The sequence below is a fragment of the Megalops cyprinoides genome, chromosome 1, assembly GCF_013368585.1.
Source record: "Megalops cyprinoides isolate fMegCyp1 chromosome 1, fMegCyp1.pri, whole genome shotgun sequence".
Lineage (NCBI taxonomy): Eukaryota > Metazoa > Chordata > Actinopteri > Elopiformes > Megalopidae > Megalops > Megalops cyprinoides.
In genome coordinates, this window is record NC_050583.1 from 13,029,683 (window position 1) to 13,051,909 (window position 22,227).

At 45.3% G+C, this 22,227-nt stretch overlaps 1 protein-coding gene across 1 annotated transcript in view; it reads left to right on the top strand.

Annotated features, from left to right (window-relative positions):
• LOC118772509 (voltage-dependent T-type calcium channel subunit alpha-1I-like) overlaps window positions 1–22,227 on the top strand; it is a 74,079-nt gene that overhangs the window by 25,395 nt on the left and 26,457 nt on the right. Inside the window, exons 5-20 of the mRNA XM_036520898.1 lie at window positions 2,057–2,399; window positions 2,897–2,989; window positions 8,090–8,426; window positions 8,746–9,137; window positions 11,701–11,852; window positions 12,101–12,286; window positions 13,496–13,613; window positions 13,780–13,935; window positions 14,272–14,362; window positions 16,328–16,488; window positions 17,667–18,143; window positions 18,748–18,848; window positions 19,528–19,651; window positions 19,799–19,867; window positions 21,325–21,503; window positions 21,919–22,045. Of these exons, the coding sequence (XP_036376791.1) occupies window positions 2,057–2,399; window positions 2,897–2,989; window positions 8,090–8,426; window positions 8,746–9,137; window positions 11,701–11,852; window positions 12,101–12,286; window positions 13,496–13,613; window positions 13,780–13,935; window positions 14,272–14,362; window positions 16,328–16,488; window positions 17,667–18,143; window positions 18,748–18,848; window positions 19,528–19,651; window positions 19,799–19,867; window positions 21,325–21,503; window positions 21,919–22,045 (3,106 nt within the window). The remainder of the gene's footprint in view (window positions 1–2,056; window positions 2,400–2,896; window positions 2,990–8,089; window positions 8,427–8,745; window positions 9,138–11,700; window positions 11,853–12,100; window positions 12,287–13,495; window positions 13,614–13,779; window positions 13,936–14,271; window positions 14,363–16,327; window positions 16,489–17,666; window positions 18,144–18,747; window positions 18,849–19,527; window positions 19,652–19,798; window positions 19,868–21,324; window positions 21,504–21,918; window positions 22,046–22,227) is intronic.

Sequence of the window (22,227 nt, forward strand, 5' to 3'; positions counted from 1 at the left end):
CTTATCTCCTGCGCGGCACTAATTGTGTTGGGGGCTGGGAAGGCCTCGGCGCCACTGGAAGTGACAAATTAAAGGAGAGACTAATTTGTTCATTAATGCGGTTAGTCGGGAACCTCAGGGACCGGCTCCACCAGTCAGGCCTCTTCTTCTGAGCCTCCTGCTCTCTCTCTCTCTCTCTCTGCGCCAAAAAACAAACACCTCTCCCCCAACAGGGTGACAGAGTGAACCACCTTGTTCATCTAACGGTGTCGCTGGGAACACTGCTGGCGATTACAAAGCAAAACATTTTCGAGCGAACTTCTTTGGAGACTGCTCGTTTTTCAAAAGTGGATGATTAAAATGCCACGGCAGAGTCAATTAGGGAAAAGTTACAGTCGGATAGCTTCTAAGGGAGCTTTCAAGTCATCCAAGTGATGTGCTGCTGCGTTCTCCACCTCTCTGACTCTCTGCCTCTCTTCCTCCCTGTCCTTTCCTTGCTCTCTCTCTCTCTCTCTCTCTCTCTCCTTTCTTGCTCTGGGGAGTACAGGTAACCCTTCTCCCTGTTTTCTCTCTGTGTTTCTCTTCCCCTTACAGTTGAGGGAATACATCTTTGTCTAAATGCGTATGTGTCGTATTGGCCTCAAGCTGCAATTGCACGCTCTTCCATTCAGAGACGGTGTATTGGCATGACAATGTAAAATGATTTCACCACACTTCAGTGAACAGCTGGACAACTGCACAGAAAAAACAACCAATAGGATGTGTGATGGAGTTTTGAGCATCTTATGTGATGAAATGTATTTCTCACGGTCCCTAAAGGCAGGTCACCTGGCATATCTATCTCCTCATCTTCTGCTTGTATTCTCTCTTTCTCACACACACACACACACACACACACACACACACTATGTCAAGGGAATTTCTTACTCCACTGTGGCCTCATCCTGAGATATTGTATTTTGCTCCATCTATTAGAAGTCCCACTTGCATGATTTCTCTTTTGCTTTGATCTTCCCGTCGTTCCTCTTCCCTCGATTTCAACACTAGACAGTTCATAGATGCTTATCGGCATGACCGAGAAGCCCCACCGCCACAGCTGCCGTATCATAGAGAGCCAGCATATCAGAGTCACATCAAAGTCAAAGTGTCCCGCTCAGCAGAGCCTCAGACTTCACTCACTTCCACTGTCCTCTCTCTCTCGCTCTCTCTCTCTCTCTCTCTCTCTCTCTCCCTCCCTCTCCCTAATGCACTCTCTCATATTAGTGGAAAATTATTTATACTTTACTGATGTGTCAAGCCAATGTTTTCTATTGCCCTGTTGGTTGCCACAAAAAAAAATTAAGTACAAAAAACATTTATGAAGATACACAGAATTCATAATCCATAAGAGCACATATTTTCATGATATACCCTGCATACCATGGGTAAATTGAATTTTTCTATATAATTTTTATAATATAATATTGCACATTGGCAAACATAAATATTGTAAATGATCCATTTCACATTGCTACAGCAAAGTTAAGTTAGAGATTGATTGATGGTTTCATGAATACAGATTAATTCCATTAATACAATTTGTTAATTTTGCTCTCTTATATTTTATGTAGACTCTTACTAAGTAGAATTTAGCCAGTTATGAATTATAGTACTCAAATGTGCGATACACCACGAATATTGGCACCGCCAGGGGTTTGATATCTGAAGAAAGGACGTCATGTTATGTTTTTGCACTGTGTTACTTCTTGGGGAAATATCATTTAGTGATAACGACGTATCATGAACTACCGTACCGTGCATTGAGTGTATCATCTCATGCCTACTTACCTGCATGCCTCATGCCTACTCTTGGTTTTACTACTACTCTTGGCTTACTGCAATTTTCTCCATCAGATAAGCAGCCAGTAATCCTTTTTTTGCATTTGTGTACAAGCTGCTCTTTATTGCAGGCCGGCATGTCAGAGAATGGAAGCCACTTAACTGTCTTTAAATACATCTCTCTTGTTTTTCCCTTTTCCTACATTTCTGTTTTCTCTGCCTCTGTCTGTCCCTCACTCTTTTCCCTTGTCCTCTACAGCTCCACAGGTATCACTCTGCCCACTCCCTACTACCAGCCCGAGGAGGACGATGAGAGGCCCTTTATCTGTTCCCTAGCGGCAGATAACGGCATCATGTCGTGCCGGGATGTCCCGGCGAGGAGAGAAGAGGGACGCGAGTGCTGCCTGGATAAGGACGACTTCCTGCACCGGCAGGAGCTGGGCTTGAGTCCCGAGCCCCTGATGAACGGCAGCGTGAGCTCGGCGGGCCTCTGCATCAACTGGAACCAGTACTACACCCGCTGCTACACCGGCCACACCAACCCGCACAAGGGCGCCATCAACTTCGACAACATCGGCTATGCGTGGATCGTTATCTTCCAGGTGGGGGCGCAAATTTGTGACAGCCCTGGCTCCGCCCGAGGTGTCCGGCCCACCTCACGGCGACAGTCGCCCGCTGATGTGTTTCGCTTCTGTGGTTCACGCTTCCTCTCTCTGAATGCGCCTGCCTGGAGCTGCTTGCAAATTATGAATGTGCGATTACCTGATTGTGAGATTCGCTTTAAATGAGGTGCTGCGGAAAGATTACCGTTGCCCTCTTAGTGAGTTTGAGAATGCGCATCAGCGTGAGGAGAAAGGTGGAGATTATCTTCCGCCGCACCGTGGGACTTTACGTAAGCATTTCGGCTTTGTGCTTTTGCAAATTAGTGTCTGGCTCAGCCATTGTCATTATGACAGCATCCTTCGCAGGCTTGCGATGTCGAGTTTATGATAAGTGCGGTGACAATGGCGCTCCTTTGAGCACCCGGGCCTGAGCTTCTCAGGGGAACGGGCCTGGGATTATCCCTGTGCTGTTTGACTGACATGTGTTTTATGTCCAGGTGATCACGCTGGAAGGCTGGGTGGAGATCATGTACTACGTGATGGACGCCCACTCCTTCTACAACTTCATCTACTTCATCCTGCTCATAATCGTAAGTGACACATCTGAGCGTGCTGGTAATGGCTGAACCGAGCCAACTGGGATGCCGTACCCAGAATTCCTCAGTTACTTACCCTGATCCCTAATATGGTGAGGTCCTCTATGTATTGATTGAGTATTGTTTTACAGGTTCATGGAAAAAATGTAATTTAAACAGGGATGGGCAGCCTTGTGTCTCTAGCTCTACAGCCGCTGGTGATATAATCAAAATACTTTTATTATACATACAATACATACAATGTCCATACAATACAACGTGTATTGCATGGACGTTTCTACGTACTGTTGCTCCTAGATTGTTCCTGTCAATGCAATCACAGACAATTTTTATGTATACTCTATGGCCATTCCCCTTTTTATACACTCCTCATATTTTATATATTTTATATTCTATACATTTTGTATATATTTCTTCTTGATTTTAAGTTCTTATTTTATGCATACAACAGGGATTGCTACAGCACAGTTGCCCTAAAGGGTAATTCACAAATATCTTCATGCAGCTTGAACTTTCTGAGGACTGAGAAGAACATCCACACAGAATCTGCAGAGACAATAGTTAATCAAAGGAAAGTGCTGTAGCTCTCCAGTACAAGGATATCAGAGTGCTGCGGTATACTCGAAGTAGGACCCAGTTGTAAGGGCTCCGTCTCAGGCATTTGATCCTAATAGAACTGCAAGCTTCAAATTAATGATGTGCAATTCAGCATTTGGGATGATCAATAGACGCATGCAGAGAAAAACTTGCTTTTGGTTTGCAGTCACATTATTTTGTCACATCGTCACACGTCTAGAACACTGCGTCATCATCGTGTTCTGCTGATGCAGAAAGCAGAGTTGTGAGCCGACCTTGTATCTTCAGTCAAGTGGAGTGGAGTCAAATCCCCCGCCACCTCCACGGTTCTGAACACTTCCTGTGGCTGTAACCTCTGTCTGTGTGAAACGTCTTTGAGAGCAGGGCTTGCTCCGCCGTCTCTCCTCCCCATTGGATTCTCTCTACTGCAGAAATATCCCTTTCTTGTAGCTTGGCAACAGAAAGGGAAGGCAGCGATCTAAATGAGATCTTCAATGCATAAACTTAATGCAGCCTCTCCGCATTGAGTTTAACCATCACGCCTGTCATTCGCGCAACCACTTTTATTGCTTTTTTAATTGTCGTTATTAATATTCCAGCGGGTGCAAGGCCTGTGTTTCTCCCAGCCTCCTGTTTGTATCTCCTTTAGTACCCACTTGTGAGAGTATTAATTGAAGGTATCAGTCAAGCCTTTGTCAGCTTCAACAGCTTATCCCAAATTAGCTCCGGGACATTTTACCTCTCTGTTGCAACTTTTAGGCTTTGTTTCCTGTTACTTTCATCTGTTAGCAGAATGCTCATTACCCTTTTTTATTATCTCTGTTAGTGAAACAATTCTCCACTTGCCATTTATGTCCAATATACCAGTGTAGTGTAGATGTAAAGAGAGCATTATTTCAGTGGTTGGCTAAGTGTGCACGTTTATGAGCTGCCTCGCCCAGCTGCTGTCCGTATTAATTAATATGTCATCTTCATAGGCCGTTTAATGTGAAAACAGTTTCTGAAAACAGGAAATCTCGATTTGGGATTTCATTATTTGGAATATTGTGTTATGCACAGCAATAGTAGCATATGCCCTGTGCATGTGATTGTGTGTATTTACACATACATGCATTAGTGTGTGATTGTGTGTTATATACTGTGATGAAGGTCCTCTTTTTCTGAGTTTGGAGGCAGATTTTTTTTTTTATTGGCATTAAAATGTTGCCATGCTGGATGTCTTTCGTCAATTAATATTAATCTTGTGGGTGTCGATGTGTCATGTGTACACCATGCAAATTTGTCCTCTGGTGCTGTTCAAGTAGATGTGGGTTTGCGTAAATTGGAACAATCATTATAACCTCAGGTCAATGTGACATCACTGCATTTCCAGCTTGTTTCAAATTAAAAGCCCGTACAATCTAAAGCTGCTTTGAACACACTCAGAGCTGGAAATTGAAAACTTTGGCTATCCGGGGTCTTAAAAATGCATCAGTTGCAACATTTGAACATGCTGTGAGCCTTTTAAAGTGCAAATTGTTTTGAATGGCATCACTTGTGACTGAATGATAGTGAGTTTTTCTCAGCTTGACCTATTAAGGTCCTCCTTTGAAGAGCTGCTGACAAAATGCACATATAAAACAACTGAAAGCCTTCAAGGCTTTTCCTGCTTTGAAAACTTTAATAAATCCAAAAAAGAATGATAGGATTTGCCCTTTAAAATTCACTCACTTAATCTTATCATAAAGAATAAATGCAAAAAATGTAAAATGTAATTATTGTTGCATTAAAGATGACAAATAGATAATCACAGCAGTGGATAACGCAGCTACCTTCATGGGTAATGCAGTGATATTTTAAATGCCCACTGAAAAGCCCTGAAACTCCTTTGATGTGGTGTGTAGCAGGGTTTAGGAGTCAAAAGTTCAAAGTTGGAGCAGAAAAACCTGACATCAACCAAAATCCATCAAATCTCTGATACACCTGGTGACACCAAATTGCCCTGGTGACACAGATGGCTCCTCATAGGTGACTTCCAGCAGGGCCTGCAGAAAGAATCCTGCCATCACTGCTGATTTCTGACCCCTGTGTTAGCTGAGCGGGAGGGAGTCTGGGTTCAGCTTTGGCCTCAGCTGGAAGCTCTGCTTATCGCAGTGCCCGAGGCTGAGATTATTTCCCTCTCACATGCTTCTTTTTACAAGGGAGGGGCCACAGGTAGGAGGTGTCACTGCGGAGAGATGTAAGTGCGGACTTGACTGACGGGAAGCACTTTGTTTCTCTGAGTACAAATCTGGCATCGGCTCCATCTTTAAAATGAGCTTACTTGAGCATTTAATAACTGAATGGCATCGACTCGTTGATCAAGTGGCACCACTCCGAGGATCAGCGTTTGGGGGAGAGCTCACACACCCCACCCCTCAAGTCATTCCCTCCTCCTCTGTGCAGACTGCAGTCTGTTACAAACTGACCTAAACCAAGCTGATCTGAGCTGAACCATTCTGGAACTGACTGCTGACGCTGATCACCGGAGGCTAGTCACTGATAACAATGGTAAAATGTTGATCTCTGACATTGATACAAAAACATGAAAGACAGCTACAATACTCCACTTAATTCATTGCAGGTTCTGCAATATATCGGTAACCTACATGGCAATAGAGCAGCAATAAACTTGTAGAAATCATTTATTGTTTTTAATGGCAAGTGTGCAGTTAGTGGGCAGCAGGGTTGTGCAGTGCTAAGGAACAGTGCTCATAACCAAAAGGTCACAGGTTTGATTCCCCACCGGGGCACTGCTGTTGTACCCTAGGGCATGAAATAATTTGCAATTGCCTAAGTATATCCACCACTATACATTGATAAAATTCACTCTGGATAAGAGCATTTTCTAAATGGCAATAATGTAATGTAAAGTGTACAGTGTTCTGTAGACACTGTGGCTGAATCAAGTGACACATTGCAACAACCTGTTGCTCCTTGATCTGTTAGGGGTAGTGAGATCCTATAATAACCGTGTCACGTGAGCAACAACCTATAATGAACATGGATTATAAGGATGTTTCAACTGAGACATTAGACAAGAGCTGCAGCAGTCTAGTGTCAGCTGGTCCAGGCTTGTAAGATTCAACAGTAGCCCTTGGTGAAAGATGACAAGATTCAGTGAGTAAAATAGTCAAAGTCAAAGTCAAAGTCAAAGTCAACTTTATTGTCAATTCTCCAATATGCACAGGACATACGGAGGATTGATAGTACATCAGGAACAAGGAGGCCCCAACTGTTACACTGACAATGGGAATAGCTGCATTGCAGCATAGATCAGGGAGCAACAAGAAGATGACTCCGTAGCAGGTGAATGTAAATAAATAACTTTGATGTAATTTGGTGCTCACAAAAAAAAAAAATCCCCATTTAGAGCCAGTTATGATTTTTGATGGGACTACATACAGCACAACATTACTCCCTGTAAACTGAAAGGAAAGCTGTTTGCCATGAGGATAAAGGAAGACGGGAGAAACATGAAGAGGAAATGAACAGAGCACTGTCTGAGCACTGGTCTGAGGAGGTCCCTGAAATATGACCTCACCCACATCGAGGAAGAAAAGGAAACATCAAGGGAAGGAGACACATCGAGAAGGGGAAACATGGGAACAGTTACAGATTATAGATGCATTATTTTGGTCGCGAGACAGACTGGGAGACTGCATTAAGTGATCCTCGGTGAATTATTTTCCCATTAAAATCTAGGAAGCGCTATCTCCCTCATGGGAACATGTATAATGGCATGTTATTCAAAGCGCCACATCAAAGCCCCAGAGGGACACTTAATGAGTCTCAGCCTTTGCTCCGGGTCATTGCTGTCCCTGTTCCTTTCTTTTATGTCTTTGAAGTTGAATTGAGTGTTGCTAAGCCCTGTTTGTTCTCCAACCAAATCCAATGATACAGAAACAAGCGCATCTTTTTGATGACTAAATAAGAACGAGGCGCGCGAACATTCACAAACATGCGTGAGCTACCGAAATGAGAAGTGTGTGACTTTATGTCGTGCAGCGTTGTCATTTCATGTTAAACTTTCAAATCTGCCTTCAGGTGGAACACACAAAATTGACAACTTTGTTTCTGCTGCGTTATGTGGCATGGATTGATATTATGAATCAGAACTGTGCCTACCAGTTTTGTCCAACCTTGTCTGTACAACACTTTCTTTGCTGGTCTTTCCCCCGTTAATGGTTTCTTCAGCAAAAAGAAAAGAAAAGAAAATGGATATTATTAGATGGTGGTAGGTTGAGGATTTCAAAGTTTACATCTGAATTGATTGCAATTAAAAGGTCTTAAAAGTTTTTTTTTTCCAAGTTTGAATTGGCATTTGGAAATAATGATTGTTTTCTCGCTAATCTATTTCCGTCTATGAAGATTACTGCTGTTCTTAATGTGCCTGTATTTGCCTGTATTGGCTCTGTGTGGGTCCCTGTTTATGAGGGTGCTAATTTACTGAGACAACCCACCCCCCCCCCCCTTCTGTGCGTGTCCTTGACCCCGCAGGTGGGCTCCTTCTTCATGATTAACCTGTGCCTGGTGGTCATCGCCACGCAGTTCTCCGAGACCAAGCAGCGGGAACACCAGCTGATGCAGGAGCAGCGGGCGCAGTGCCTCTCCTCCAGCACGCTGGCCAGCATGGCCGAGCCGGGAGACTGCTACGAGGAGATATTCCAGTACGTGTGCCACGTGCTGCGCAAGGCCCGCCGCCGCTCCGCTGCCCTCTACAACACGCTGCGCGGCAGGCCCGCCCCGCCAGCAGGGGGCAGCAGAGCGCGGGCCGGAAAGGCGGGGGAGCGAACCGGCTCCGGCGGGGGAGACAGGCACCATCATCACCAGCACTGTGAGTGTGTGTGCGTGTGTGTGTGTGTGTGTGTGTGTGTGTGTGTTGGGGGAATAATTGGGAAAAAACTGATTGAAGGTGCATGAGGACACTAGGATTATTTTACGCACCAGGAATATTAGCAAAGGGGTGGGTGTTAGAATCATTACATGGTCATGCGTATAGGCTCTGTCGCATGCAAGGCAAAAGAGAAGAGTCTGTCTGAATGGGGGGACCAGTTTTGAGTATAAACAGTCTAATCCATATAACTGACAAAGTTGTCATCTTTTCTAACCCTTGTCTCCCTTCACTTGTCCATTGTGTGCCTTTGCCCCGATAGCATCTCACTGTCAACACAACGGCAAACCTGACCACGCCTCTGTTGGGAATCCCATTGGTCTATCGGTCTCCCCAGACCCCGATGGGTGCCCGCTGTGCGCCACCGCACAGTCGCACAGTGATGGGGCGGGGGCCGTGGGCGCTTCAACCAATGACGACGCAGAGGAAGGGGCTGTGGAGGAGACGGACAGAGAGGGCGCCCATTCGAGGGAGGAAGAGGCAGACGCCGAAGATGGCAGGAAGGAGGGGCTCTGTGGAGGACGATGCAAGGAGATCTGGGCCAAGATGAGAATCAAGCTCTGGGGGATCGTGGAGAGCAAGTACTTCAACAGAGGAATTATGATCGCCATTCTCATCAACACCATCAGCATGGGCATCGAGCACCACGAGCAGGTAAACTGCTATCTGTGCTGAGCATCCTCTCTTTCCTTCCCACCACCTACTGATCAATATTCCTCAATTCAGCCAGGAGACTCGCTTTCTCCTCAACTCAATTCAGTCAAATGAGTTTTTGAAGACTGCAGCGTTGGCAAATTGAACAGAATACATCACCACCAACTTGTAGTCATGAAGAACTACAATTTCTTTGAGAACAGGCAGTCTACAGAGCTTTGATTGGAAGCCACATCTGCAATTGTGCTTCTTTAGTATCATGTAGTTGTGCACATTTGGCTGTCATAGTTTCGTAGACACCAGAGCTCCCCATCTCTGTCTCTTTCTCTCTGTTTCTCAGTCTCTGTCTCTCTTTCTCTCTCTCATCCACCCACTCACTCCTTCCTAGCCCGCAGTGGAGTTTTTTCTGTCATCTCTGAAGACGCTAAAAATATCCTCAGTGAGAGGGGAGCTGAGTGAGGACGCACATAGGCACGCACACACACACACACACACGCACGCACACACACACCCACGAGGATGGAGACGCTGTGGGGAGAGCGAGTCGGCTGCGGTTACACAGCACTTTGAACTGCCCTGCTCCGCTCCGAGTATCACCCACCTGCTCCCTTTTCATACACATTAGACGGCTAGCGGAAACAGAGGAGGAGGTTCTGTGACCTTGTGTCCGGGAGTGGCGTACACACAGGGCCCAAATTTCCACAATGTGTGATTGTCTCAGAGCTGCACAAACCACCTCCAGTGCGCAATGCTGCTACCTTGTTCATGATCCCTATTGCGTCTATTGAGGTTCAGACTGAATGTGTGTTATGAATGTGAGTTATCCTGAAGATCACTGAGTATAGTAGTATGTTGTTGCTTTTCTTTGTTGTATTTTATTGTGGTGTATAAAAAATAAAATGGAACTTTATTTTGACTTCATCACCAAATGATTCCCATCACCTATAAGTGATTTAGAGCTGAATAGCATGCCCATTGGTTACTGGTCTGTAAGATGTCTGCCTATTGTTTTGAATGCAATCAATTATTAATATAATGCAGGGGAAGAATCATGTGAGGCCACGACAGCTTAACCACTGATTTTTTGTGATTTATGTACGCAGGGCAAATGTTCAACTGGTAGACTAGCTGACAAACTTCAAGTAATTCTTGTTCCGTGACATGCTTTGTTTAAAATGATTCTGCAAAAGCAGAATATTCTTCAGTAGGCCCTCAGCGTTGCTAGATATGTTATCTGTTGGATTCTAGATGTGTGATCTTTTTAGTTTACAATATTTTCACAATGAAGACATGGAGGAAGATGTTTTGACTGTGTATGTTGGACAAAAATCTGTCTGAAGATATATGTTGCGCAGTCTATTAAAGACAAGGGCAGTATTATTGGATCACCAGAAGATAAAATGAAAGTTTAGTTTACTTTGTTAACAAATGTTTTGAGTATGAGTCTTGAAGAGGAAAATGAGAAAAATAATGAGAGATATAAAAGGGGAAGAAACCTTTCGCAGGAGGAGCGTAGAGTAAAGAGAGAGAGAGTGCTGTGTAAATGAAGAGTGTTCATGCGGGGAAGGTAAGCAAACACGAAAATAAATGAGGGCAGACAACAGGTGGGGTGGAGTGTGGCAGGGGCTAGGGGCAGTGATGGATGGGATAGGAATGTGCGTGTGTGTGTGTGTGTATGTTTATCTGTGTGTCTGTTTGTCTGTGTGTCTATACGTTTGTCACCAGCAGCACCGTCAGCAGTGCCAATAGTCCACTGTTTTTAAATGACATTTCTTTAGTGTCTTTCAATACTCTCAGCTGGGTTTGTGTGAAGGGAAGCTGAGCTTTTCCTTAAGCTGATCGATGGAGGGCTTTTGATGGCTGTGAGATTGAATGGGCTGATAACCAGACAAAGAAAGAAAAAGGAGGCTGGGAGAGAGGGGAAACAGGGGGCCATCAGTATAAAGCCTCTTTCTCTCTTTCCTTTTCTCTTTTGGGCTGCTGTTGGTGGCATGCTGTTCCCTCAGTATCAGCTCTAATGTATCTCTCCATCTGAACATTATCTTTGGCTCAGTGCTGTAATAGTCTTCAGCTGTGTGTGTGTATGTGTGTGTGTGTGTGTTCACTGGCCTCTTGTCTCTTTCTCTGGGGACAGTGACACAGTAATCTACTGTTTCAGGGAATACAGTACCACGTTCTCTCATGACTCAGTGCAGTAACTGTGAACAGCAGAAGAACCCCATCCATTTTGAAAAAAAAAAGGTTTTATTGGCTTTCTGTATTTCCAAACCAATGACATATTAAATCATAATTAGAATGTGTCTTCATATTCTGGGTCTTACTGCTTGCAAATCTTAGTGTGGAGCTAATGCCCTCAGTATATCTTTCTCTTTCACTCTGTCACTATAGATATTAATGTAGACTTAATATGCCCGATATGCATCCCTCTCTGCCCACAAATCCCAATTTAGACTTAATATTCTCGGTATTATATTCTCAATGTCCCAGTGTTGCTCTATGTGCAGATCCCACTGTGAAGTTCACTTACATAGTGTGTGTATGTTTCTCTCTCTCTGTATGTTAGCCAGAGGAGCTGACCAATGTCCTGGAAATCTGCAACATCGTCTTCACAAGCATGTTCGCTCTGGAGATGATCCTCAAGCTCACGGCCTTCGGCTTCTTCTGCTACCTGCGGAACCCCTACAACATCTTCGACGGCATCATTGTCATCATCAGGTTAGGAGCTTACGGTGTGATAAAAGGGGGGGGGGGGGGGGGTTGGGGGTGGGCTGGTTTGGAGAAATGAGCCAGAGCTGAGAACAGTACAACGTGTCTCCGCCGGTGTCCCTCTCTCCCTCCCTTACCCTCTCTCTTTCTCCATCTCTCACCCCCTCCCCTTTCCTTTCCCTCTCTCTCTCTTTTACTGTGTTTCCCCATCCTCCCTCTCCTCCTCTCTGCTCCGCTCCCTCTCCCCCCTCCAACAGCGTGTGTGAGATCATTGGCCAGTCGGACGGGGGCCTGTCGGTGCTGCGGACCTTCCGCCTGCTGCGCGTGCTCAAGCTGGTGCGCTTCATGCCGGCCCTGCGCCGGCAGCTGGTGGTGCTGATGAAGACCATGGACAACGTGGCCACCTTCTGCATGCTCCTCATGCTCTTCATCTTCATCTTCAGGTGCGTGCACGCGCGGGCAGGTCGGTCGCGAGCTCCCTCGTTGCTATAGGGCGGAGCCAGGCACGGCCTGTGGTATTAATCACTGAGCGCGTGTAACGGGTGGCAGCCTGCTTTGTGTTCAATTTGATGTTACATGGGTCAGCGAGTGAGCGAGTTTCAAACCGGGGTTCTCATTGCTCACTGCCAACCCCTTACGGCTAGCGTCGTTGCCAGTTGAGCATAGGCAAATTGCCCCTAGCCTGTCGGCAACAGCGCTAGTTAACCAGGTCTCAGGGAGTGACGTAACCGCTTGGCTACCTCCTACCCGCTACCTAAGGCTTTACACAGGACTCACACGAGCTATTCACTTCATCTCTGCTACACGCGTGCCCGCCACGCCGGGATAAAAACGCCCCAGAGTAACCTCCGCGGACCTTCGCCGAGCCGCTCCTGTCATCTGTGTTATTTGGGGCCAGAGGGGACGCGACCGGTTATGAGGCGAATTGCCGGCGAGGCGACAAGTCAATAAGGTGTGGGGTGAGATTGATAGGGAGCGGCGCAATAAATGGCGCATCCCCCAGAGTACGCAGCGCCTGTGCCTTTTACGCCCCGCAGCGCTCCGGCTCCGCACAGCCGCGCGCAAACAAATGGAGCAGGGGAGAAATTGAGTGTGTCAGTAAATGCATTCTATCTGTCTTCGTTTCTCACACAAATTTAGTACCGTGTATCTTTCCGTTGGCCTCCGTTTTATACAGTGCCATGATTCATTCTGTTAAAGGGACTTTTTTTTTTTTTTTTTTCCTCGAAGGTCTCTTTGTTTCTGCACGGCGGCTGTTGTTGAATCAGTTCTCTGGAACCCGTACGGGGGGACTTATGAGCTGAAATGTAAATATTTGGATTGCCTGCCCGTTCATGAACATCTTTACTGCTGCCTTTTACCCCTGATCAAGGTTCAACAGCAACCGCATATTCCCATTTTCATGGGCACACTATTATGCTGCAGAGGGGAGAGGCAAAGCATATGTATGAAGGAAATGCCCTCAATAGCTTCTCCAGTTCATTCCTGTACTTAGGAATGTGATATTGGAATGAATATGAACTGGAAACAGGCAGTATATAGCATGTTTCTCCTGTGGTGGGTCAGCAAAATCATTGTGGGGACGCGTGAAGCTTTAAAACACATCATTGTGTTCACTCACAGTGAGTCTGTCTCCTTCATTTGGCTGGCAGCATCCTGGGCATGCACATCTTTGGGTGTAAATTCAGCCTGAAGACAGAGGCCGGGGACACGGTCCCGGACAGGAAGAATTTTGACTCCTTGCTGTGGGCCATCGTCACTGTTTTCCAGGTTTGTTCCATCTCAAACTCTTAGTGCCAGTCCACAGGCATGTAGTGTTTAACCATAACGGCTTGGTGCTGTGTTACAATTCACATTTCATTAGATCCTATTGACAGCAGTTGTGTGTTTGTGTGCGTGTGTGTGTGTGTGTGTGTGTGTGTGTGTGTGTGTGCAGATCCTGACTCAGGAGGATTGGAACGTGGTTCTGTATAATGGAATGGCCTCTACTTCTCCCTGGGCGGCTCTGTATTTTGTGGCCCTCATGACCTTTGGAAACTACGTCCTGTTCAACCTGCTGGTTGCCATCCTGGTGGAGGGCTTCCAGGCTGAGGTAAGTGGGCTATCGGGGAGGTAAAAGGTCAACAGATATGTCAGTTACACAATGGAGGTGTGCTGCACACATTTGCTCTTTACTTGACCCCAATCAGTAATACAGACATAGGATATGATCTGAGCAATACTTCAACAATGTCAGTCTCATGACATTTATTTTGTTTCTTAGTCACTGTCTTATAAATACTTGATGCTTCAGGAGGGCTTCACAACAATCAAAAGTTAGTTTGGTATTTGGTCAGGTTATTGGTCAACACACAGTAATATCTACTGTTTGTTTAGCCTCCCTCTTCTCTCCGTTCCCTTCTTCACTTCATCCCTCTTTGTGTGACAGGGGGATGCCAATCGCTCCTACTCCGATGATGACAGGTCCTCTTCTAACTTTGACGAGAGCGAGAAGCAGAAAGACCCGCTCCAGCTTTCAGGTACAGTACAATGAGGAACGTTAAGAAATCGCTCTCCCTTCATCCTACCTCAGCATTATCAGAAGGAGATAGAGACAGAGGGAGAGAGAGTTGTTACTGGCTGTTTCATGAGGTCCTAATGATGACATAAAAATGGAGTTTATTGATATAATTAGAGGATTACGATTAATGGCAATTTAATAATTACAATATTGTGCTGGAGACCTGGCTCTTTTGGCACCGCCGAAAGTTATGTGGTTGCACGGGTCACAGGGTCAAGCTCACTTCGTGCTGAGTACCTTGTACCACTCAAGCCATGATTGCAGAGCACATCTTTCCTGATCTTACTGCAGTTCTGCTTTTCACATTAACCTGCCTCTCATTATGTGAGCCATACAAGGTCATGTTTTCCATTTAAAAGGTCTAGTCTGAAATGTGGTTAAACTGGTTAAGAGGATCCTGCCACTGATGCATATGTAATGCTTTCCCTTTTGGGTTATATAAAGAAAAAAAGGGCAGAATAAGTTCAGAAATACTCATGGGTTCAATGGTTACAGCTTATCAGTAGATCAAGGCAGGTGAATGGAAAAGTGCATGCTTAAACACAGACCTAGTCTTCTACCTTTACATTTACTCATTTTTGCAGACCAGGGGTATTTAAAATTTATAAAACATCAGTATGTATCAATGAGCATGAACATCAAAATCAGTCCTAGTCTGTTCAAAACTCCCTTAAGACTACCTTTCTAGTGCAAAATTTTTGAAGTGCTAGGAGAAAGGAGAAGCGTCCTTCTTCGGGTCACCAGGGTGCAGCCTGAAAAGGTGAGTTTTCAGTCTGCGGCGGAAGATTGCCGGTGACTCAGCTGTTCTAATGATAACTGGGAGCTCGTTCCACCACTGAGGGGCCCAGAGTCAAGACGAGATGAGACAGGGAGGGGCATCCCTGCAGTGGAGGGACAGACAGGCAGCCAGAGGTGTTAGAGCAGAGTGGCCTGGCAGGGGTGTGCAGTGGGATGATCATTTGTGAGTAAGGAGGAGCTGTTCCTGCCTGGTAGGCAAGCGCTAATATGTTGAATATGATGTGAACGATGACTGATAGCCAGTAGAGGGATCACAGAAGTGGGGCAACATGTAAGAATTCACACAGTGTGCAGAGTTCCAGACCAGATGAGGGTTTTTCTGGATCATGAGGGTGGACCTGCGGTGAGGGAGTTGCAGTAGTCCAGGCATGAGGGCATGATGGCCTGCATCAGGGAGCTGGGTTGAGTAGGTGGTGAGACATGGGAAGCCCCTTCAGATGTTATGGGCAAAGAATCTGCAGGACCAGGTTATTCATGCAATGTTCCCAGTGAAGGCCAGCTTGTTGTCTGGTGACAGTCTGAGGTACATGGAAAAGTAGCTCAGCTCTGTCAGAGTTGAGCTTTGCTCTTTGTTAGTTTATGTCAGTTTTTTTTTACACTCGGCTTCATAACCCCATCCAAATGGGCTGATATACTTATTCAGTTCAACAAGTGGGCGCTGCTAAATAGTGGCTTTAAAACCACATAGTTCTGATCTTGTGTAAAACCAAAATGTCAAAGACCAATAAAAGCAATTTATTGTGACACTTTATTGATTTTTTAAGAATTGTTGTTTTTTTTTCACTGAAGTTTAGGAATATTTTGTTACTTTGTTATTTCGTCCAGCTTTTGATTCTGCTCCCTACATGAGTCTAAACAACCATTGATAGCCTCCGACACTCTCAAAACAAACAGGAAAGCTTGCATGTAAGGAGTTTTGATCTATTCTACCTGCAGGAATGAATTGCACAAGACATTCACAGCAGCACGTCCAAGCCTCCATCCTTTCACTCGACCGCATAAACAGGAAACAATCTGGAGGTCCGCCAGCTCCACCGCCTTGTTCAGCAAGCTGTCCTTAAAGGGAACAAAGCAGCAGTGAGTTGACCTGGACTAACTGCGATCTCACCTTCCTCACACCCCTCAGATCCAAAGATTTGCACGCTGACCCCAAACGGGCACCTGGAGCTGGCACCAATGTCCAACCCCAGAGGGGCATACCAGGTGGACCGACTGACCTTTGCGCTGGGGTCACGCAAGAGCAGCGTGATGTCTCTGGGGAAGGCCAACCTGGAGCAGAGATCTCTGGTGAGTAGAGTGATGAGGAGCAACCCTGCGCCGTGTGATTGGCACAGCCGGCTGTGGCCCTCTGAGGTGAAAAAGCCGGGTCCCTGGTTTCTGTTTGTACCCTGCGGTCTGCTCGCAGTGAGACGTCGACATCTTGTGTGAGAGATTAGCCGCCAGGCCGGCAGGCGAAGGAGGAAGATGATGTCGCCGAGTGTGACGGTTGCGCCGCTCGATGTACACTGTTGATTCAAGTTTAATGTTTTTGTCACCGCTGCCATTCTGATTTTCCACCTCATTTAATGCAGCATAGCCAAGCCGCTTGCGAGATTATGAATGCACAGGTAGTGCATTGTGGGTAATGAAATGGTTTGTTTATCTCTGTATGTATTGATTAATGGTGCTTTTTCCCAAGGTGGTATGGTTTTATAATAAACTCTGGTCCTTGGGAAAAGAACATACATCAATAAATGCACAAATAGGTAAACCAATTAACAGAATAGCAGGAATGAGACATTTGTTAGTAAGAGTAGTCTAGAGATCAAGGTATGCCCCACGTGGCCATTGCTTTACCAGCGTGAGCTTTGGTGCAGTTAAGGAAACTTGTCTGTGGGCCCCATTAAATACAACTTTCCCTTTTTGAAAGCACCATGAATTAAACATGATCTTATCAAGCCTGAATTCTGCATGTCACATGGGTTGTGCTGACTAAAGTGCAGACTGCTGGTCTGCTGTATATATTTGGAGGGTGATTTATGTTTTTGTCCATTCGTTTTTTTTAGATTTGATTTGGTTAGTATGTCATGTTAGATTATTTAGTGTGCCTTAGTTAAGGGACTGCTGAAGGCTAAGTACCACTGATAAAGGAATGCAGCATTCACACACATATATTTTTGATGGAATAATCTTTATTAAATAAAGTATATCACTGCCAGTGACTCTCATTTACTGTATGACAGAAACTACTATTGTTTCTATTGTATTACTACTACTACTTATGTTTTTACCAGTCTTTTCTTTGTCATATGATCATCTCTCATTATATCTTTACTGTCAGTATTTCTTCGATAATTGCATGGGTGCCAGTCAATACATCAGCAAATGCTTAACTAATGTTAAATTATGACAACTCAATGGGGTTATTTTTCACCCTCCCTTGTACAACACGCATGCAGCTGCACACTGCCCTTCCTCTGTCACAGCGTCCCGGCCGCAGTTCCCTCTACCACAGCTGGGGGCGCCCTCCTCCTCAGTCTGCGTGGAACCGAAGGTCCAGCTGGAACAGCCAGGCCAGGAACTCCAGAGGGCTGGGTTTAGGGGTTGGAGGCGGCAGCCTCCGGGCCCGCAACCCCCATTCCACCCCAGCCGAACACGAGTCCCTCCTGTCCCCTCCCCCCATGCTGCCACCGCCGTTGCTGTCCCGCCACTTCCCTCCCCGTCGAGACAGACGAGCCCTCTCCCTGGAGCTCCCCGAACTGCTGCAGGTGCCGGGGCCTGCCCTGCCGGCGCTTACACGGAAGAAGAGCTTCTCGGGGGGCCTGGGGGGACCAGGGGGTTCCGGCGAACACCATGACTGCAACGGAAAGACACCATCCCCTCAGCCTCCACTCCTGGGAGAGGTCTTCCCACAGCTGAACACCCGCAAGGAGAGAGCTGAACTGGAGGAGGAGATTGACTATGTGAGTCTGGTGGAGGAGGTTGTACGGTCACACAGTCATTGTTAATCATAATGTATGCTGCAGCATACCAGTGTGGTGATTTGTTTTGTATCATTATAGTTTAATGTATGCTGTAAGATAATTACTTATATAGCAACTATATCTATGGTTACCCTCACTGTTTCTAAGGAAAAATGTTTTGGATGTGAATGTTTGTCTAGGATGATGACAAGATGTCTTTTTTAGGTCTGGGTGAGGATACATTGGAAATAAATTTTAGATTTTGCTGTACTTGAAACTTTTTATGCATTTGTTTATGCTTGATAAGGAGGGGCTAGTATATATGAAAATGATATGGTTACTACTGTAAGCATGTAATTGCCTGTTCCTTTGGGACTTTTAAATTATCATTTAGCTTATTAATTAGCAGTGTTATCATTTTTAAAACTGCTAGCTGCTATTACTAGGCAGAGAATCCTTTACGTCTCAGAAATACTCGAGTGGTATTAACACTGGTGGAAAGGGGGTGTTTAATTGAGCAAATCAGGTACCATTGAAATTAGTACCTCTGAGGCCTGGTTCTAATCAACAGTGGCACCGATGCGTGTTCCTTCCGTCCCTGCAGAGCCTGTGTTTCCGGATCCAGAAGATGATAGAGGTGTACCGGCCCGACTGGTGCGAGGCCCGGGAGGACTGGTCCGTCTACCTGTTCTCCCCTCAGAACAAGTGAGTCCAGCCCTCTCCCTACCTGAGCCCTGAGCCCTGAGTTCAGACAGAGGCCTGTAGCCCCCTGGAGCAGTGCATGCTACATCTGTTCCAAAATTGCTGTTCCTGCAAAGAGCCGCTCATCGCGTTTCGGCAGATAAACAACCGGTGCGATTTGTCGGGCGCAGGCCTTGCGGGCAGGAGAACAAACAAACTGCGCAACCCGAATCCAATCCGCAAACCCTGGAGGCAAAGTAGAACAAATTTGGCTGCTGAGGTGATCAATAGCGGCGATGGCTTGCCAAGTCTGGCTCGGAAAGTAGCTTGATTAGTGTATCGATCCGGTCCCAGGGATAACAGGTGCAGTCCTCTCTTCCTGTTTACCAACACAATGAGGACTGCAGCGCGTAAAAATAATACAGAGATTCCCACACTACAGTTCATGCACAAGTAAATACGCAGACGGAGCTTCCAGACCTTTCACTAGTGGAATGTTTGACAGGAAAAATGTTCCTTTTTTCATGACTGAATTAGCTTTTTTTTTTTTTTTTACATATTATCATTTCTATTTTGTTGCAGCTCTTTTGAGGTTGAATTGAGCAAATATAAATTGTAATTGACGATTTGAGTTAGATGGGTACATGTATGTGAGAATTTGGTTATATTTCTGACAACCCTCCCTCCCCCCCTCTGTCTCCAGGTTCAGGTTGCTCTGCCAGTCTATCATAGCACACAAGCTGTTTGATTATGTGGTTCTGGTTTTCATCTTTCTCAACTGCATCACTGTGGCCCTGGAGAGGCCAAAGATCCACCAGGGCAGCCTGGTAAGACTGGACCATCATCAGTGGGTGTGTGTATAGGTTGTGACTGTGGCATAAGGGTGGCCCATACCTTTCAGAGCTTTGTGAACAGATAACTGACCTCTCGTTGGTACAAACCCAAGCAATGCAATGCTCTTCCTCTCTTTGCAGGAAAGGGTCTTCCTCACCATCTCAAACTATATCTTCACTGCCATCTTTGTGGCAGAGATGACTCTTAAGGTAAGACCTTTCCTGGATTGTTCAGCTGAATGCAGTTTACATTTAAAATATCTGTCCTAGAAAAGGATACACCCCTGCTTCTACTGTGCATCCCAAAGTGTATGATATGTACAAAATGGCATTGCATATTACGAAATGAAGGTGAAAAAAGAATATTAAGATACTTGTGTTTTGAAGTTACAGATTTCTGCATATTTGCCTTAAGAGCTGACAGTGTTAGTATTCTCTCTCTCTCTCTCTCTGTCCAACTCTTTCTCCCCCCATGTCTCTGAAGCGGATTGAATTTGCTGGCTGTGTACAGTGCACATAATCTCTCTCTAGACAAGCAATTAAGCAAAGAAATTAATTAAACAAAGTTTCCTCTTTCAGGCACATTCTATCATTGGTCTGGGCCATGCGTTCAGCTGCAAGCTTTTGGCACATGCAGCTCATCAATTATGTAATTGAATCAATTATTAATATATTGCCTGAATGAGAAATGGACTTGTCAAAGCCCAGAAACTGACTGCACAGGGTTGCCCAGTAGCTGGCTAGCCAAGGCATACTGTATGCAGCAATCCTGTTTGGCTCTCAGGATGTCCTATGGGGCAGTGTTGTCCCAACTGTTAATATGTAAAGACATGTTGGCTGTGTATTTATATACATAGGTTTCTATCGTGTTGTTTTTGAGCAATGAAAATGGGTATAATTTAAGATTATAACATTAATACATGAATATACCTTCATACCTTGAATATTTACTTTTGTTCTTGTTGTTTCTTGGCAAATACCTTTCATGTGACCCTTTAAAATGATGCTGATTTTTATCTAAAAGGGTGACTTCACAGAATGTCACAAGATAGTTTTACCAATCCAAATGTGTATGTTTTGAGCAGTGTATTCTCTGCCAGTGATTTACTGAGAACATTGCAGCTAAAATGTATAGAGCTGTGTCCTGCTTAATGGAGAATGACTGCAGTTGTGTCTGTTTCCATTTGATGTGCACAAAAGCCCTGTTACTTTCAAGTGTAATGCATCTCTCCTGAGCGCACAGTATCTCTAGCAATCTGTATTTGTTGCAAGCCTTGGCTGATGGTCTTTGGTCTGTGTCACTGCTGAAGCCAGAGTGCTATACAGTACTTTGTGCTGGTGTCAATATGTCTGCAGCCTGGCTGTCAGCGACCCTGCAAGTGTTGGAAAACCACTCTGCCTCTCTCTCCCTCTCTCTCTCTCTTATGCTCCCTTGTGGTGTCTCTTTGAATGTATAGGTATGAATGAATGTATATGTATATCTTTCACTCTCACAAAAATATTCCCTCTGTCACCGGCATGGCAAAGAGGGGGTGTAGTGAAAGTACTTAGCTAGTGATACAGTATGAAATGACATCACCAACAGCATCATGAAGTGTTAACAGTGTCTGTCTGTCTGTCTGTCTCTCTCTCTCTCTCTCTCTCTCTCTCTCTCTCCCCTCTGTCAGGTGGTGTCTATGGGTCTGTATCTGGGAGATAAGGCCTATTTGCGCAGCAGTTGGAACATTCTGGATGGCTTCCTGGTCTTTGTGTCTCTTATTGATATTGTGGTGTCCATGGCAGGCGGAGCCAAAATTCTTGGCGTATTGCGAGTACTCAGACTACTTCGAACACTTCGCCCACTAAGGTAGGAAATTAGCAGTATGATGCAGAAAATCCCAAAACCGCTGGCATATCTTTGTGTCCTTGAGAACGTTTGCTCGGGTGGCAGTGTAGCATAGTGGTTAAGGAGCAATATTTCTAACCAAAAGATTGTTGCCTTGATTCCCCACTGGGGCACTGCTGCTGTACCCTTGGGCAAGGTACTTAATTGCCTCAGTAAATATCTAGCTGTATAAATGGATAACATGTACAACTGTAAATGATGTAAGTCACTCTGGATAAGGGCATCTGCTAAATGCCAATAATGTAATGTAATGAAAGGTACACATCATTTTTGGTGGGACAGACACAAAGATCATGTGATGAAATATGGGGAAACAGAGGTTAACAATACAGGATACTGGCAGAATGTTTGTGTCACCTCTCTCACTCTTTCTCAGGGTCATCAGTCGAGCACCAGGCTTAAAGTTAGTGGTAGAAACCCTCATCACTTCCCTCAAACCCATCGGCAACATTGTTCTCATCTGCTGTGCTTTCTTCATCATCTTTGGCATCCTTGGGGTCCAGGTAGGGTGGCCATCTAAACTGTCTGTTTCTGTTTGTTAGATGTTTGGTTAGATTCAAGATTCAAGATTCAAGAACTTTATTTGTCACATGCACAGTTATAAACAGTATACAACTTGCACTGAAATGTACAACTGGTCCAACTCCTTAGACTGTGCAAAGTAGCAGAGATAAAAATAGATAAA